General features: G+C 65.4%; 3 protein-coding genes across 4 annotated transcripts; all 3 read right to left on the bottom strand.

Annotated features, from left to right (window-relative positions):
• Positions 1-3: 3 nt before the first annotated feature.
• On the bottom strand, positions 4-7,377 carry RCCD1 (RCC1 domain containing 1). 2 transcript variants are annotated; one of them, XM_064455930.1, is made up of 7 exons: positions 7,158-7,377; positions 6,146-6,500; positions 1,485-1,606; positions 1,132-1,236; positions 849-1,001; positions 665-694; positions 4-390 (listed from the first exon to the last, which is right to left on the bottom strand). In XM_064455930.1, the coding sequence occupies exons 1-7, from the start codon at positions 7,312-7,314 to the stop codon at positions 248-250; spliced, it is 1,065 nt and encodes a 354-aa protein (XP_064312000.1). In that variant the 5' UTR covers positions 7,315-7,377; the 3' UTR covers positions 4-247. The 2 variants fall into 2 exon arrangements, with proteins under 2 accessions (XP_064312000.1, XP_064312001.1); XM_064455931.1 differs by lacking the exon at positions 4-390 and adding an exon at positions 404-546.
• Positions 7,378-7,670: 293 nt separating this feature from the next.
• On the bottom strand, positions 7,671-14,751 carry UNC45A (unc-45 myosin chaperone A). The gene is made up of 20 exons (XM_064455921.1): positions 14,655-14,751; positions 14,206-14,364; positions 13,543-13,579; positions 13,263-13,438; positions 13,063-13,155; positions 12,621-12,788; positions 12,181-12,349; positions 11,746-11,916; positions 11,444-11,615; positions 10,940-11,240; positions 10,671-10,765; positions 10,457-10,598; positions 10,125-10,265; positions 9,811-9,938; positions 9,525-9,591; positions 9,222-9,335; positions 8,595-8,710; positions 8,375-8,492; positions 8,138-8,293; positions 7,671-7,931 (listed from the first exon to the last, which is right to left on the bottom strand). The coding sequence occupies exons 1-20, from the start codon at positions 14,664-14,666 to the stop codon at positions 7,671-7,673; spliced, it is 2,796 nt and encodes a 931-aa protein (XP_064311991.1). The 5' UTR covers positions 14,667-14,751.
• A 190-nt stretch (positions 14,752-14,941) lies between these two features.
• Positions 14,942-16,350, bottom strand: LOC135314163 (protein shisa-like-1). The gene is made up of 3 exons (XM_064455811.1): positions 16,284-16,350; positions 15,378-15,621; positions 14,942-15,200 (listed from the first exon to the last, which is right to left on the bottom strand). The coding sequence occupies exons 1-3, from the start codon at positions 16,348-16,350 to the stop codon at positions 14,942-14,944; spliced, it is 570 nt and encodes a 189-aa protein (XP_064311881.1).
• Positions 16,351-16,663: the final 313 nt, after the last annotated feature.

Raw genomic sequence — 16,663 nt, 5'->3', positions numbered from 1 at the left:
CCATTATGGAAAAGTAGCTGTAATAAATGTGTAGCATCCTTCCCTTGGTTGTCCTTAGCACTCCTGAAACTGCAAGCCCGGGCAGGGCTGGGCACCAGCCTGTGCCTCCAGTCCACTGTGGGCTTAACCTGGCCAGGGCCTGGCCTCTGAGGGCAGCGTGGTGCCAGGGCTGGTCGTGGCAGCAGGCGGACAGGAGCAGAGCCCACCTGTGTCTTCCTCCCTGCAGGCAGCCGGGGCTGTGGGGCCCTCATGGCTCCAGCACACAGACGTAGGTGGTCCAGGGGCCGCACACCACCTCCTCCGCCCGCTGCCCCTTGGCCACCAGGTACTCGACACGGCGTGGCTGGTCAGAGCTGGCATCGTCCCCGTGCCCCAGCTGGCCGTATTTACCTGCAGACACAACGGTTGTGCCACGACATGGCTGTGGCGCCTCGGCCCTTGCAGGCCGACAGCTCCCGGGCGTTTGTCAGGGAGGGAGGAACTGTAAGGGCACCCCCAGACAAATGGCTCCAGCCAGGACCCGGCGGAAGTGCTCTGCTGTGAAACCTCACAGTCATAAAATAAATCATTATACAAGTAATAGGAGCCAGTGGTAAGGGAGTAGAAAACAAAAGCTGGTCCTGGGTGGGTGTTGTGGCCCCCCCAGAGCAAAGGCGTCACTTACCCCAGCCCCAGGTGTAGAGCTCACCGCCTCCTGCAAACAGGACAGCACCCATCAGCGCCTGTGCAGGGGCTGCCGGGTCCCGGTGAGCCCCAGCCCACCCCTCAGCTGCCCCTGCCCCACTCCGGGGCAGCACCGAAAGCAGGGCTGCTGCCCGCCGCCCCACTGGCAAGAGCCGGGCACTCACGTGTGACGACGGCCGTGTGCCGGGACCCGCAGCTGACCCTGCTGACCTCCAGGTCCTGGGGCAGGTCCAGCAACGCCGGGAACGCCTGGATGGAAATGAATGCGGCGTCCTCGGCAGCCGGCTGCTCCCGGGAGGGCGTCAGCTCAGCGTGCCCTGGGGAAGAGCCGACCCTCAGCTCCCGGCAGTGACCAGGCCCTGCCAGGCTCAGACCGCTGTCTGTGGCTCTGCTGGGACCCCCCCCATCACCACCCACAGGCCATGACCTGCCCAGCAGCACCCTCACCTGCACCCCTGTCCTCGTCCTGTGCCCGCTCTTCGGCCAGCGCCTTGGAGGGCAGGGCCAGCTGGCCTGACTCGTTCCAGCCCCACATGTAGAGGTCTCCGGCCTCTGGTGGGAGGGAGCACATCAGGGGGGTCCCGGCGCAGAGCTCAGCCCTGACTCCCCATCAGCAGCAGTGCCTGGGTGCTCTGGGGCACCAGCACTGACCACACACAGTGCAGCCTGTGCACCGGGCTCCCCCCAGGACCAGGGACGTGGCGTAACTGTGACGGGGGGATCAGTCCTGCAGGGGTCTTAGGCTGCTGCTGGCCGCTCCGATCTCCCCCCATGCTCCCCCACACAGCATGGCCCCTCACCACTAACGCTGGCCGAATGCCACCCGCCGGCTGCCACCGCCTGCATCGGCACACCGGCCAGCGCCTCCACCAGCCGCGGCTGCAGCTCCGACTCCAGGGTCCCATGGCCGAGCTGCCCGTGCCTGTGGGGAGATGCACACGGACAGACAGACACCTCCTGCACCCCGTTTCCCTCCAGCCCTCGCACCTCCCTGTCCCGACTGAGCCCCCTCCTGCCCGTGCTGCTGCCGCTGACCCAGCCCCCCCCTCCCAGCCCCCCCGCCAGGGCCGTGTCCCAGAGGCAGGGGTGCAGCGGGGGCACAGGGAAGGAGGGTGCCCGCCCGCGTGGGAGCTGGCGGGGGTCGGTGCCCGTGGTGCCAGCGGCCTGGGAGGGGGTGGGGGGGTTGCAGCATGCAGGGCTGTAATTTGGTAGCATCTGTGTTGTCGTGCAATCACAGTGCAACAGTGCGGCGAATGACACAACTCTGAATTAATTGATCTGTTTACAAATTAGTTGACTGATCTAATTGAATCCTGAGCTTATTTCGGCCGTGCTGCGCCAGCAATCAACGGCGCAGTGCTGGCAATCAGTTTGGCCCCAAGCCTGAAAGTGAAAGCAGGGGCTCCCACGAGGGGACAAGTTTGGGCTCATCTGGGGGGGAGGTGGGGGGGTGGGCACCAGCATTTCACATGGCGGGCACACAAAGGTGGGCCCGTGTGGGCTACATGGGGCAGGCTCCAGACCCACAGGCTGAGATGTGTGGAAAAACCTCCCTGCGTGGGTGAGCTGTGCCTCCACGGGTGCTGCCAGCAGCACCGAGCCCCAGCCGCCCTGGGGCAGGGCCCAGGTAGTGTCCGCCACAGCCTGGGCAAAGGCGACAAGGTACCCGCAGCGCCTGGCACCGGTCAGAGCCTGAGCTGCTGAAGGAATAACCACAGCGGCGGGGAGGAGCTGACTTCAGCAACTGGGAAAAGCCGAGCACCGGTGGGAGGGTGATGCCCAGCACAGGGTGTCCCCACACAGGCCTGGCACCCTGACAGCCCAGTTACTGACTGGAGAGGGTTGGTAGTGAGCAAGTGGAACATAATGTACCAGGAGCTTTAACTAGTACAACTATTGCAAAAGCAGAAAGAGTTGGGAGGGGCTGTAAAGGTAAAATAAACAGCTCAGCTGCACATAGAAGACAACTGTAGTGTTGGGGCCCGGGAATCATCGAAGTGTTGGAACAGCACACACACCCACACACAAAAAAAAAAACCAACCCAAAACTAAAAACAGAACAACAACTACTACCAAAAAACCAAACAACCCAACCTGGCTTATGCAACAACACTGGAAAGCCTTTTCGCGTTCCTTCACAGCACTATCTGCAGAAGACCAGGGCAAAGAGACGTACCCAGCAGGGCTGAGCGCGGGGCCGGTTCCCAAGCACAGTGAGCCAACAGGCAGGGAAGGGTTTGCAGCAGCTGGGGAAGGGGCTCCGGGACTCGCTGCCTGAGCAGGCGAAGGCGACTACAGCCTGCCGTAATAAAGAGGCTACGAAGGCTGGAGCGGGGCCAGCGCCTGGCCATTATACAGAAGAGCTGAAACACTGTGAAACATGGCATAGAGATGTGTTAGTGGCTTCTCAGCCTCGTCGACTAACCAAAGCTTAACCATGGCATTTAGTCTTTCAAAAAAAAACCTAATCCTAAAATACATGTTCAGAAGTGTAGAAACCGTCCCTCTGTAGGGAAATCAAGAAGGACAAGATAATGCAGTGTCTGCAAATGCAACAACTGCTGATTTAAACTGAGTTTTATGTTTGCTATGAGGACCAGCTGGCCAACACCCCAGGCACCAATGCACGGAGAATGGGAAACAAAATGCTCCTGAGCTGATCAGAAACACTGAGGGCGGGCGATGGGCCAGGTGACGCAGCTCTGCTGACTGCGCCCGACAGCCTTTGCTGGCTTTGACTTTGTAAGTCGCAAAGGAAGAGGGACACATAAACCCTTCCACCCTATGGGTCTTAAAAACAAATAGTTTCTGTGGTCAGGATCACGCACTGGCAGCCCCACTCAGTGTCCGTGCACGTTTGTCTGCGGCACTGGAGATGTACAGCTGCAATCCGACAGATTTACCAAATTCGGCGGGGGGGGGAGGAGCAAGTCAGCGTGCGACAAGACCCAGCGATGCCTCAGCTAGGCCCAGAGATGAGCCCTACAGTAACGGGGCTTTAGTGGCCCACGGCTCCCAGCACAGCTCTGTAGCTCTGGGACTGAGAGGCTGCACCGCTGTGTGCTGTGGCCCTGCGGGTGTTTAGCTCTCTGCACTGGAACCGATAGCGCTGGACAGGGCAGGAACGCAGAGCAGCTGCAGCTGCGGGGGCTGCAAGGCTGCGTACAAGTAACGCGGACAGTGGTATGGGTAGGAACTGGCACCTCGTGTTGGCAAATGCATAACTGAACAGCCTTGGAGCAAAGGGAGACGCAGGAATCCCTTGGCAGTTGCCAGGCAGTAGAAATCAGGCAATCCGGGGAGGGATGGCCTGGCGCTGTGCCCTCAGATGTCTTCAAGGAAAATGTTACTCGACATAGGGCAGCATGTGCAAAAGCAACCCCCAAACTAACAGAAAACACCATTAAGAGATCAAACTGAGCAATGCCTCTGGCTGGTTATTGCACCCAACTATGACTGCTGGCAAGTGGAACAGGGAGCTGGGTTAGATCCTTTTCCCAAGGGGTTTACTCCTCTCCCACGGGGCTGTAGCAGAGGGATCTTGTACTGAAATGTTAACAGACAGATGGTACCAACCTCCATCTCAGAAACAAACAGATCTTTGATGTCAGGTTTGTGTTTTTGTGGTATGTTACAGAGCAGTGGGAGCAGAGGGAGCTGAACCTGGCACTGATTTGAAGCAGCCGGGTGAAGGATGAGGCAGGGCAGCGCAGTGCCCGGCTGTCACACACCCATGGGAAGGAGAGGTTTGTGCTCAGCTGATGGACCAACAACCTCAGCCAGGGACCGGGCCAGCCTGGTGGAGTGAAACATCCCAGCATCGCCGCAGCACCCAGAGAGAAGCTGAGACCCTGGAAAGCCAACAGCCTAGCGAGTGCGTTAGAGAATAAAGACCTTTTAACTGGAACTGAGAGTGAACAGCCTGTTGTACACCACTGGTGTGAGGAGTTTATGGGACAGTCTCCAAAACCTACAGCTGTGTTACACTTGATACCGCAGCCTGTGGTTGTGCCCACAGCGCTGCAAGGAGAACCAACCTTCATCACCCTGCACGTAGGGTACAGGGTACCACGGGAGCAGCGCTGCGGGACCAGGCGGGAGGCTTACATGTGCCCAGGTATTCTGAAAACTGCAGCAGGCTCAGCCAGAAGGGACCGCGGGGACCTCAGTGGTCACACAGAGACCCAGGTGTCCTCAGAGGCAGCCCTGAAGGGCCCACAAGCCAGAGGTCCCCCAGGAGCTGCGGCCCCAGCACCCATGGAGGAGACGGGGCTGCCTGAGGGGCCAGCGAGGGGGGACCCAGGGGGGATGGGAGCGCAGGCATGGGGGGACACAGTGGGGCTGGCACACCCTGGGAGAAGCCACGAGCCAGGCTGCCTGCGCCAGGGGGATGTGCTGGCGCTCAGCAGAACCTGGCTGGGGCAAGCGACAGATCCCATCAGCGTGGGAGTGAACATGGCACAGTGGGGCAAGGCAGGCCCTCGGGGGGGGGGCTGGGAGTGCCCGTCAGGGAGGGTGCACCAGGTACATCAGCAGTGATGTAGGAGGCCACAACTGCTTGCTGATAGTGTGAGAAATACCAGGTTTGGGTAGGAGTAGCAAAACCAACAGGGAACAGTATTGGGGATGACTCCATCGCACCGCTGACTTGAAGACGGGGTGTGGGAGAGCCGAGCCAAGAGGGGTGGGCTCACACCCCAGCACCAAGTGATGTGGGAGGGTATGGAGGGCTGGGCTTGCACCCCAATACCTCTGGCCCTGCTGCACCCCCATACCCTTCCCCACGCCCCCACACCCCCCCATCGTAGCACCACGCAGTGTGGCAAGGTAAGGAGGGACCGACTTGCACCCTAACCCCAGGCAGTGCAGGAGGGCGGCAGGAAAGGAGAGGGCTGTAACTCAACAGCAGTCGTACGCAATCAAGATTACTTAAGTCATTCGTTGTAGCTCAATAATTATGTGTAACACCATGAAGAATAACAGGACTGTGAAGCAACGAGCTATGTGTTGACTAGTTAATTAGATTACTGATTGTGTAATTGCTTTATTAGATTATTTTACTGCGTTAACTAATCGGTCGGTGCTACAGAGACTTGAACCAGTTTGTCTTAAGTCTGCAAGCTAATGGGGGGGCAGGCTTAGACCCTGAGGTGATGCCCCCACCCCAACATCCTCTCACCTGCATCCCCCGCAGTCCCTCCCGTACCGCCCACATCCTCCCCGGCATCCCTCTTGCACCCCCCATCGTTCTCTCTGCGTCCCCCGGCACACCCAGCACCCCTCCCTGCATCACCTCCCCCCGCCCCGTGTCCTTAACCCCCCTCTCCCCACAGCCCTCCCGCTTCCCTCCTAAGCCCCAGCAAACCCCTGCCACCTGCACCCCCTGTGACCCCATATCCGCCCCCCCGCACCCCCTCCGCGGGGGGTACCCGATGCCTCCGTGCCCCCCAGCCCCGCTCACCTGCCGCCGCCCCAGGCGTAGACCTCCCCCGCGGCGCCCAGCGCCAGGGCGTGCTCCAGGCCCAGGGCCAGCCGCCGGGCCCGCACCCCGCCGGGCAGCGGGGCGAAGAAGGGCGGCCGCGGGGTGGCGAAGCCGCCGGGCAGCAGCGGCAGCGGCGGGGGGCTGCGGGGCGCCGGCGGCAGGGCCCGGCTCCAGGCGGGGGAGCCCCGCAGCGCGCCCCGCAGCGCCGCCGCCCGCGGCCAGGCCTGGGCCCCCGCCGCCCCCCGCAGCACCAGGTGCGTCTCGGAGGGCAGCGCCTCGGCCCAGCCCGGCAGCCGCCGCCGCAGCCCCGCGCTCCGCACCTCCAGCCCCGCGCCTGCCGCAGCGGGGGGATCAGCGCCCTGCCGCGGCGGGGATCCCGGGGGAACCGGGACCGACGGGGGGGGAGGGGGCATCGAGGGGGGAGGAGGGCATCCCGGGGGAACCGGGACCGACGGGGGAGAGCATCGGAGGGGGAAGGGGACATCCGGGGGGACCGGGACCGCCGGCGGGGCGTGGGAGCATCTCGGGACAACCAGCGCGGGGGGGGATCACGGGGACATCCCGGCGGAACCGGCGCCGACGAAGAGGGAGGGAGCATCCCTAGCGCCGGGCCGGCCGGCCGGGCGGACAGCATCCCGGGGAGACCAGGACCGCCGATGGGGGGACCGGGGGGGAGCCATCCAGGGGGGCGGAAGGGACGGGGACGTGCCGGAGGACCGGTACCGCGGGGACACCGACACACACATTCCGGGGGATCCGGCGATGGGGCGGGGAGGGGCCCATCCCGAGGATGCGGCGTCGGGGGATGGGGCGGGACGTGACAGACCGGGAAAAACCGGCAGCGCGGGGGGCGCGGTGTGTGTGCGTGTGAAGGGGGGCCCGCCGTCCCGGGGCAGCGGGCACGGAGCGGCCCCGGCACCTCGGGAGGGAGGGGGGCGCGGGGCACAGGCCCGGGGGGGGCACCGGGCGGGCCGGGTCCGGGGGCGCTCACCGGTCTCCACGACCACGTAGCTCCAGGCGGGCCACACGCGGCGGATCCCCTCGGGGCCCGACTCGAGCCGCCACGGGCCCGGGCCCGGCCCCGGTTCCCCCGCCGCCTCCTCGGTGCTGAAGCCGAACGCGAGCCAGGCGCGGCGCGGAGCCGCCATGGCGGGGCGGGGCGGGGCGGGGGGCGGCCCCGGCAGGGCGGGGCGGCCCCGGGACGGGGGCGGCGAAGGGAGGGACAGAGGCGGTGCCGTGGTCCAAGAGCAGCTTTAGTGCGGTGTCACCGGGCGGGCCCGCCGCCGTGCGGGGCCCCGGCCCCCGGGCCGGCCCTCCCGGTTAAGGCAGACGGTGGCAGAGGCAGTGGCGAGCCCCATCTTCGCCCCGGAGCACCGGGCAGGCGCGGCCGAGCGCGGCCCCGGCCCCACAGCAGCGTGCCAGCCCCCACGGCGGGGGCGGCCGTCCCACAGCAGCGAGCGAGCACCGGCCCCGAGCAGCGTGTGCGGCATCCCCCACCAGGCCCTCACTCCTGGCCAGGGTTGGGCTTGATGAGACCGTAAGCCACGGCCTGCGCCAGGCTCTCCTTGGCCGCCTGGGCCACGCGCGGCTTGTCCTTGTCCTTCGCGAGCACCGAGAGGATCTCCAGCATCTCGCTGGCGATGAGCTGCTCCGCCACCTCCCGCTCGGCCGCCATCATGTTCATCACCACCACGGCCCCGCGGTGCTGCAGCTCCACGCTGGGGCTCAGCAGCAGGGCCTGCAGGATCTCCAGCCAGTGCGCCGTCTGTGGGGGGAGCGGGGCTGCACTCAGCACTGCTCCCAGAGAGGGGGCCAGCTCCCCTCAGCCCTGATGGCCCCCTGGCCCCCGCAGGACAGGGCGCTCCGTCTCCTGGAGCCAGCACTGGGATGAAGCTCCAGGACACCAGGGGAGAGAATATGAGACAGTGGGTGCTGCCCCAGGGGGTCCCTGCCCCGCTGCTGGGCACTCACCACCTGGGGGATCCGCTTGCAGATGGGGGGGTGCAGGGCAGTCAGCATGGCCAGGGTCCCCGAGGCTGCCCGCCGCAGCTTCTCATCCTCCTCCCCGCTGTACAGGACCATCAGCTTCAGCCGATCGCTGCCCTCGGCCAGGAACAGCTCCTGCACCTGCAGAGGAAGGGGGCGGGTGGGTGGGGTGGGGGTGCAGGGGGCTGGGAGCCCAGTGCAGACGCCCAGCCCAGCCCTCACCTCCTTGCTCATGGCCATGTTGCACATGCACTCCGTCGCAGCCAGCCGGATCAGCTCGTGCTCCTCAAACATGTACCCCTCGATCATGGGCACAGCCTTCTCCTTCAGGATCTTCTGCCTGCAGCAGGGTGTGTGAGTGCTCTTTGCTCAGGGCAGCACACCTCCGGCCCAGACAGGGACGGGCCCCCTCCCTCCCCCGTGCTGGTGCCACCGCCCCTACCGCAGCCTCTCGCTGATGCCAGCCAGGTTGGTTAACGCCATCAGCCCCTCGAAGTTCTCCAGGGCTGTGCGCTGAAGGTGCAGAAGGCTTACCAAGGGCCGGACCACCTCGTAGATCTGTGGAGACAGGGGCGTAGGGCTTGAACCCAGAGCGAGGGGGAGGGACTCTGCACCCTGTGGAGCAGGGGGTGCAGGGAGCTCTAAGCCTAGCCTAAGGGTAGAACTACTGCCATGGTCAGGCCTAGGGCCTTGCCACCTCCTGCTCCCCAGGGAAGGGCAAACCCACGCTGGCAGTTCCTGCGGTGCAGATCCTGCCTCAGGTCACCAGTCCTGTGGCCTTTAGCTCCAGGGCTGCCAAGCCCTCTCCCGGTGGACGAGGAGTGGAAGCCCACCCTATCCCAGATGCTGCACACAGGGACAGGGGAAGCTCCTGCCAGGGCAGCCCCTCCTCATGCTGCTCAGCCCGACACCTCCCCAGAGCAGACACAGGCCTGGCTGCAGCAGGCCCAGTGCACACGACAGGCCAATCCCCTGCTGCAGCCCGTCCCCACGTGAGCCCCTCTGTGGCACCGACTGCCCACGCAGGGCCCCCGCTTGGCAGACCCATCCCCACAGCAGCGACACTCACCCGCTCTCCGGGGAAGGCCATCTCTGGGTTGGAGGTGATGGTGATCTTTGCCAGGGCCTGAGCTGCCTTGGTCTGCCCCACCTCGGTGCCCTCCAGGGAGAGCGGGATGAGAGCCTGCAGATGGAGACACAGCAGCCAGTCCTGCAGCCAGGTCACAGCAGCCCCAGCTTCCCCAAGTCTTGTGTACGAGGGAGTCAGCGTAGTCCCCTGCCAAACCACAGCCAGCCCCCACAGAGCCCCAGCCCTCCCCAGAGCCCCACCGTGTGGCGCAGGCCAGCGGCACAGCGAGGCTCGTCCCCTCACCTTGCCTCCTCCCTGTGCAACCACACCACCTCGGTCCTCTGCCTCCTCCACCAGTGCCAGGAACACCCTAGGGACAACGTGGGAGCAGCTGGAGACAGGGACCTGCCACAGCGGGTCCCAACAGCACCCAGACACCTGCAGTGGGCACAGGCTGTACCACACTCCTGGACATCCCCTTTCTGCTCCTAGGAGCTTGCATTCACTACAGGCACATTAAACTTGCCAGCAGGACACCAGCAGCCTCAGAAACCAGCTCCCTCCCTGTCACCCCCCTGCAGGCCACTACCTGGAGATCAGCTCCCGGCAGGAGTTGGTGAGCGCTGGATTCTCACTCTTCACCATGCAGGCCAGAGCTGACACCACACCAGCCGCCAGCAGCTTCCGCACCCGGCGCTTCACAAAGTCCGGCTTGTCCTGTCCCAGAGGCAGGGTCACCACTTGGCTCTGTGGCATCAGCCTGCTGCCACCCTATGCGAGTCACCTCTCACGGCCCCAGGGACACCCTGTCCCCACTCAGGACCCTGGGCTCTGCCCACCCACACACTCTTCCCCAGGGCCAGGGCTCCTGGCAGCTCCTGAGAACGGCCATGCCCCGCTCACCTTGGGGTGCTGCTCTGGAATGTGCTGCTTGGCATACTTGGCCAGCTCCAGCATCTGGGGGTCCGGCTCCTGGTGGTCATAGCTGTTGGTGCAGTTCACTAGCGTGGAGGCGACCGCATAGAGCACGCTCCTGTCCTCGGACTGCAGCAATAATGGGACACCCATTACACCCACGACAGAGAGGACCGGCCAAGGCTCAAGCCGACCCAGCACCCCGGGCCCTCGCACACATACCAGCCCTGCAGCACGAGCCCCACAACCCCCTCCGGCACATTTCCCCAGTGCCGGCGTGCCCACCACCCAGGGCCCCCGCCACAGCACTCAGCACGCACCTTGGCCAGGTGGAACATGGCCTGCATCGCTGCCTTGTCCTCCACAAACTCCTCCTTGACATCCGCGTCAAAGGTGAGGTAGGCCAGGCCCTCCACCGCCCAGCGCCGCGTGCCCGCATCGATCGTCTCGTTGCAGAGCCACCTGGGAGATGGGCCCTGTGAGACCAGGCTGTGGGGCACCCTGCCTGGCTCCCCCACACCCCACGGCGCTCACTTGCGGCACTGCTTGGCCAACTTCATCGTGGAGCCCTCAGCAAACTGCTTCATGCTGAAGTCGGTGCCTCCGGCGGATCCCAGCTTGCAGAGCCCCTGCCACCAGGAGCAGAGAATCAGAGCAGAAATGGCCACCATCACCCCGAAGCACCTGTGAGAGCCCCCGAGCAGGGAGGGCAGCGCTGTGGACCCACAGGCCCTGCTGCTGCAGCCTGCCCAGCACCACCCAAGGGCTCGGCACAGACACTCCTCCCAGCCTGCTGCACTCACCACCAGCGCCCGGATGCGAATGCTGTCCCTCTCACTGTGCTTGTAGATCTCCTTAAGCAGGCTGACGCCGTTGGCGGTGATGAAGGAGGCGCGCTTGGCCTTGTCGGCAGCATGGATCAGTGCCTCCACCGCAACCAGTTGGTGGGCCTCGCAGACGGAGGCGCAGAGGGACAGCACGCTGTCCAGGATCCCCTCCAGCTCCAGCACCCTGTTCCCAGCATCCGAGGGGCCCTGCAGCAGGCATGACACCGTCTGGATGGCCCGCAGCTTCCCAGCCAGCTCGTGCCCCTCAAACCAGCTCCTGCAGGGGAAGACCACCAGGAAGGATAAAGCTGATCCCTTCAGCCACAGGCAGCCCCCACTGCTGAACCCCAACACAGCAGGTCTGCTTTTATCACCAAGAGCCAAAAGGTCTGGCGATAGGGGTGCTGCTACTTCCCCAGGAGGCTGGTGGCCGTATGAGACAGAACCCCCCCATCCATCCCCAGGAACCCCAGGGCTCACCTCACATAGTCCTCGCACAAGTGGTGGAAGTTTTCCCTCTCAGCATCGCATTTCAGGTCATCATAAAGTTTGCTCAGCAGAACCGAAGTGCTCATCCGGCTGTTCTCTGTCACGGGCAGGCTGCCTGGGGTGCCGCACACTGTACTTCCCACCTCCAGGATCTTCTTCAGGCCTAGGAGAATGCAAGGTCAGGCGCCCCACTGAGGAGCAAAACAGGGTGCGCAGGCAGAGCCGAGGCATGCAGCACCCCGAGGCAGAGGGGCGCGATGCCCCAGCAGGACAGTGCAGGCTGTTCTGCTCACCCTGGTCGATCACCCAGAGGCTCAGGCTGTTGTTGGTCTCCTTCGGTGACTTCCTGGGCACCACTTTTATGAGCAGGTTGAGGGCGTTGTCACGACCATGCGCAGAGGCCCCTTCCAGCGGCAGCAGCTCCAGGAGGTGCTTGATCAGCAGTTTGAGGTCCTTGGAGGAATCTTGCAGAAGAGACGATGCACAGAAGTCAGCGCCCTGGGCACAGGCCTCAACCCCGTGGCAGTGAGGCTGGCAGGAGACACTGCCATGACCAGGGGCTCCTGCCTCCCAGCTCAACCTCGTATTAACTCCAGATGAGAGCCCTGGCCCTGCACCAGGGAGTGATGATGAGGGGGGGCAGTGGCAGAAGAACCCGCTGCAGCTCAGTGCCTCCCCAGGGCGCTCTCCCCAGCCCACGCCAGCCAGCTGGGGCAGCAGGCACTCACCCAGCACCACCGCATCCTCCTTGCCACGGAAGTCCTTCTGCAGCCCCTCCTTCAGGGACTCGAACATCATGTGCAGAAGGTTGCAGGCAGCCAGGGAAACCTGCTCGTGTTCCACACCCAGCACCGCTGAGAGACGAGGGGCCCCCAGCTCCGCCAGGATGGCCATGGTCTGCAGGGATAAGCACAGCTGACTGCTGGAGGCTTCGGAGAAGCCTTAGTGCTTCCCAGCACCTTATCAGGATGGTTCCCTATCACAAGCCTCTCTGTAACTCTAGCCTGGTGGGTGACAGCTCAGAGCTCCTCTGCTCAGCAGGGCTGCAGCCAGCTGCAAGCAGAGGCTAGTGACATTCCCCTGCCTGTCACCCTTCACAGCCTCCCCAGCATCGATTCCCTGGGCCAGGCCCTGTCACACAGGCAGGCTGGGCTACGGCAGGACCTACCCGTGAGCGGTGCCCGGAGCACAGCCCCACCAAGGTGCGCAGCGCCGCCAGCATCAGGTCAGCCTTGGCCGTGTCAAGCAGCTGCGTCAGCAGCCGCACACCATCGCTTTGGAAGATTTTCTCTGCTCCGGCCTCCTCTCGCGCCAGCACAATCAGGTTCTGCGCAGCCTGGGAAAGGAGAGTCACGCCTCAGTCACCTGTCCATCAGAACACAGCCCACCATGCACGGGGAACCCCCATAGCTGGGCAGCTAGCACAGCCTCAGGCACCTGCCTTCCTCCCCCATCTCCGAGGAGCATGTTCTGATGGCAGGAAGCCCAGCCTTGCCCAGGCAGCACAGTTCAGCACCATTCAGCCAGCAGTGCTGACCTGGGAGTACCATTCCTCCCCTCCCTGCCTTCCAGACAAGCTGTTTTGCTCCCTGCTCCCTCAGAGTTCAGACCTTTTGCTTCTTGTCCACATCCTTTTCTCCAGGATCCAGCAAGATCTGAAACATCTGCTCTACCTTCGAGTCCGTGCAGGACATGGTCTTCATCTGAGACAAAGCAAAAAAAGCAGCTCAGCCTTCGTCATTACCCTGAGCCCACCACACCCACGGGGGACCACAGCAGCCCCCACACCCCACGCTGCCTCCCCCCTCACCTTCTCATGCATGCTGCTCCCCAGGGCACGCAGGGCCTCCTGGAAGGCCTTGTTCTTGGGCTCCAGGCTCACGCACCGCTGCAGGTCACTGACAGCCTGGTCCAGGCGGCCCAGCTTCTGCAGCGCCTGGCTCCTGCGGAACAGCGCCTTCATATCCCGGCCATCGGCTTCAATGGCTGCAGATGAGCAGGGGATCTATCTATCGCAAAGCCCCTGGGCTGCTCTGGTCTGCCTGGACAGGCAGCGCGCAAAGGCCAGTCCCCTGCCAGCCACCACTGACCTTTAGATGCATCAGCCTCTGCCTTGGCATAGTCCTCCTGCAGAGAAAGAGTCGGCAAGAGGGAAACACTTGACGCGCTGCCTGTGCAGGCCTCGCTCAGCCCAGCCTTCTGTGGGCTTTAAAGACAAGAGTTGGGAAAGGAGAGTGGGGTTTGAGGAGGGGAACAGCATTACTGAGGACCGCGAGCCACCCCAGTAGGACATCCTGTCCTTCCCAGAGCACAGCCCTCATGGGGCCTCCGAGGAGCCCTAGGGCCCCCTGATGCTTTTCAAGTGCTTCCAGTCTACTCAACCCCTGAGGTGCCTCGTGTTCCCCTTTGCTTCAGACAGTTCAACAGTGAGAGATCGGAAATACTGTGACTGCCTGGGGAACAATCCCAGAGCATACGCACAGCCCAGGTGTGGAGAGGAGTGCCCTGCCCTGGCCCTGACAGCCCACCCGGGAGGTGGGGCAGCACGGGACAGCGGGCAGGGCCACGAGAAAAGGTGAGCGGAGGAAACACCAGACAGCGCCCTGCCCGGGGACCAACCGGACCTCCCAGCGCAGGCGCGCAGCTGGCGAGGCGGGCAGGCCGGGGCAGCCGCCAGCAGCGCAGCCCCAGCAGGCCGGGGCGGCCGGGCAGGTTGCTGCGGGGCCCGCGGTGAGGCACCGCCCCACTCTCACCAGCTTCAGGTAGCAGGCGGCCCGGTTGCGGTGCAGGACGGCTCGCTCCGACTCGGCGTCGCAGAGGCTCAGCGCTTGCGTGTAGGCGGCGAGGGCCGCGGCGTGGTCCCCCGCCTGGAAGAGCGCGTTGCCCCGCTCCCGCAGCTGCCCCGCCGTCACCTGCCGAGGGGCGCCGGATGGGTCACGCGTGGGGGGGGGCTGCGCATGGCCCTGACCCCAACACGGGCGGCTGCCACCGGGACAAGGCCCCCGGGACAGGGCACGGCTGCCCCGGGGCGGGCGATGGGCACCGGCCACCGGGCACCGGCCGCCGTCACACCGGGCCCGACGCCGGCAGCCGCCATGCCATGCCATGCCATGCCACGCCATGCTCTGCCCGGCCCTCACCGCCCCGGCCCCGGCCGCGCCGCCCGCCGCCCTCCCGCCCCGGCCCCGGCCCCGGCGCTCACCGCCTCCTCCATCGCGCTCCCCTCGCCGCACCCGTGACGTCACCGCCGAGCGCCCGGGGAACCCGGACGCCACCGCCCGTGTCACGTGACGGGGGCGGGGCGGGGGCTCTAGCGCCGCCCCGCGGCCCGGAGGTGCCGGCAGCGGCCACGTGCGACTTCGTGTGTGTGTGTGTGTGACCCCGCGTGTGTCCCACCCCCCACCCCCCCCAGCCCCCCCCCCGCGTCCCGCTGCACCCCCGGGCAGGGACCCCCCTCCCCCCCCCCCGCACCCCCGCCCGCGGCCCCCCTCAGCAGGCCCGGCCCGGGTCCGTCGGGCTGGGGGCACGGTGGGGCGGTGGCAGGAGCCCCCCGGGGGCGTGGGCGCTGCGGGGCAGCCGGGAGCGGGGCTGGCGCGCCCCCGGGGGGCCGCAGGGTGGGCAGCGAGCGCAGGGCAGGAGGCGGCCGAGGCGGCAGCGCTGGGTGTGGTAGAAGTGGAAGAGGTCGACGGCCATGAGGAGGAGGACGAGGAGCCCGTAGAGCGCCACGAAGGGCAGGGCCAGCGGGTTCCTGCAGGGGCGGCACCTCAGAAGGGGGCAGCCGTGGCACAACCCCCCCGGTGTCCCTGTGCCAGGGAGGGGGCCCCAGGGGCAACACCGTGCCAGCCCCCAGGGCCGTGCTGGGAGCCTGGAGCCCCTGCCCCCCCCTCCCAGCTCCCTGGCATGGCACCGCTGCAGCCCCACTCACCGGAGGAGGCCTGGGCCAGCCAGGCTGGAGAGGTTCACCCTGGTGAGGGTCTCTAGGGCCAGCTGGGAGCAGCAGGACTTGAGGGTGTGAGGGCTGGGGCGGCAGCAGAAGCGGTGGCTGGCTGGGTCGGTCAGCCGCGGGCAGTAGAAGCCGGGGTGGTAGCGGCCGTCAGGGCCCATGTAGCCTTCACAGAGGTGCAGGTTCTGCACCGAGACTGTGGCGAGGAACAGATGCTTGGTGAGTGCTGGGGCTCAGCCCCCACCGCAGGGTGCGGCAAAGGCCATAAACGGGGCACATACTGGGCTTTGCCCCTGCATCAACGTGAGTCAGTGGGCCAGCAGCTGACACAGTGCCGGTGGGACAGGTTGCCAGCCTCCAGTGAGGTGGCCCTTGGAGGGACCCTGTAGAGCAGAGCCTCCCTCAGCCCCAGCAGGGATGGGCTGGTCTGGGGTGAGCTGGGAGCACCCCAGACCTGTGGGGCCTTGCCACCACGGCACAGGAGTCCCTGGCTCGCAGCACCACCCAGCACTGCCTGCCAGTGGCCCTGGCCCCATGTGTGCTGTGACCTCCAGCACTCGCCATCACCCTGGCAAGGGCAAACACAGGCGAGGAGCATGATGGTGGCGGGGGGAAAGCCCCTGGGCCAGCCCCAATTGCCCCGTGCTGGGCCCCCTCCCCATTCCCCACCGCCCCACGGGGACAGCACTTCTCACCTCACAGATGTGCTGCAGTGGGACCAGCCCCAGCACCACCACGCCTGGGCCTCCATCCCCAGCACGGACCAACACCTCCCAGCACAGATACCCCAGCTTCCATCAGGGGCCATTGGGGAGCAGCCCACAAGGGACAAGGCCCTAGCAGGGATGGGGAAGACAGGTTCAGGGAGCAGGAGGAGCGGGGATGTACCTGTCCCAAGGAGGCCAGGGCACAGAGCCGTGGCGAGGAGCAGCTGGAGCAGGCGCCCACCCGGCATCTTCCCAGCCTGGGCAGAGGCAGCTCTGGCTCCTGCAGAGGCAGAAACCACAGCCCCTCCTGCTCCCGCCTCCACCACGGCCCATCAAGAGCTGCTTGGAGCCATTAGAGCCTCCTGCACTTGCTGCCCGCTCCGCAGGGACCGGGGCGGGAGGCGGGAGCATTGCTAATGAGCTTCTCAGGGTCCAAGTACAGGAGGCACCTTCCCCACCCTGCAGCGGGGCACTGGCCACAGGGTCCATGGGCCCGGGTTGGGCATCTCAGTCCATGTGGGGATGCCGGTGGTGTGGGCGAGGGCCGCAGGCCAGGCTGGG

The sequence above is a fragment of the Phalacrocorax carbo genome, chromosome 7, assembly GCF_963921805.1.
Source record: "Phalacrocorax carbo chromosome 7, bPhaCar2.1, whole genome shotgun sequence".
NCBI lineage: Eukaryota > Metazoa > Chordata > Aves > Suliformes > Phalacrocoracidae > Phalacrocorax > Phalacrocorax carbo.
This window is presented reverse-complemented; position numbering and strand designations above follow the sequence as displayed.

Bases quoted from the DNA above. Each gene is read 5' to 3' on its own strand.
- RCCD1 (XM_064455930.1), bottom strand. From the start codon at position 7,314: ATGGCGGCTCCGCGCCGCGCCTGGCTCGCGTTCGGCTTCAGCACCGAG. The intron at 1,237-1,484 runs GTGAGGGGCCAT...CCCTCCCACCAG, and splicing joins GCATTCGGCCAGCGTTAGTG to AGGCCGGAGACCTCTACATG. The intron at 695-848 runs GTGAGTGCCCGG...TCCTGTTTGCAG, and splicing joins GCACACGGCCGTCGTCACAC to GAGGCGGTGAGCTCTACACC.
- LOC135314163 (XM_064455811.1), bottom strand. From the start codon at position 16,350: ATGCCGGGTGGGCGCCTGCTCCAGCTGCTCCTCGCCACGGCTCTGTGC. The intron at 15,622-16,283 runs GTACATCCCCGC...GCTGAGCCCCAG, and splicing joins CCCTGGCCTCCTTGGGACAG to CACTCACCAAGCATCTGTTC. The intron at 15,201-15,377 runs GTGAGTGGGGCT...CCGCCCCTGCAG, and splicing joins GCTGGCCCAGGCCTCCTCCG to GAACCCGCTGGCCCTGCCCT.
- UNC45A (XM_064455921.1), bottom strand. The intron at 13,439-13,542 runs GTCAGTGGTGGC...GCTCATCTGCAG, and splicing joins AGAGGCTGATGCATCTAAAG to CCATTGAAGCCGATGGCCGG. The intron at 8,493-8,594 runs GTAGGGGCGGTG...ACCCTGCTGCAG, and splicing joins GGCATCAGCGAGAGGCTGCG to GCAGAAGATCCTGAAGGAGA.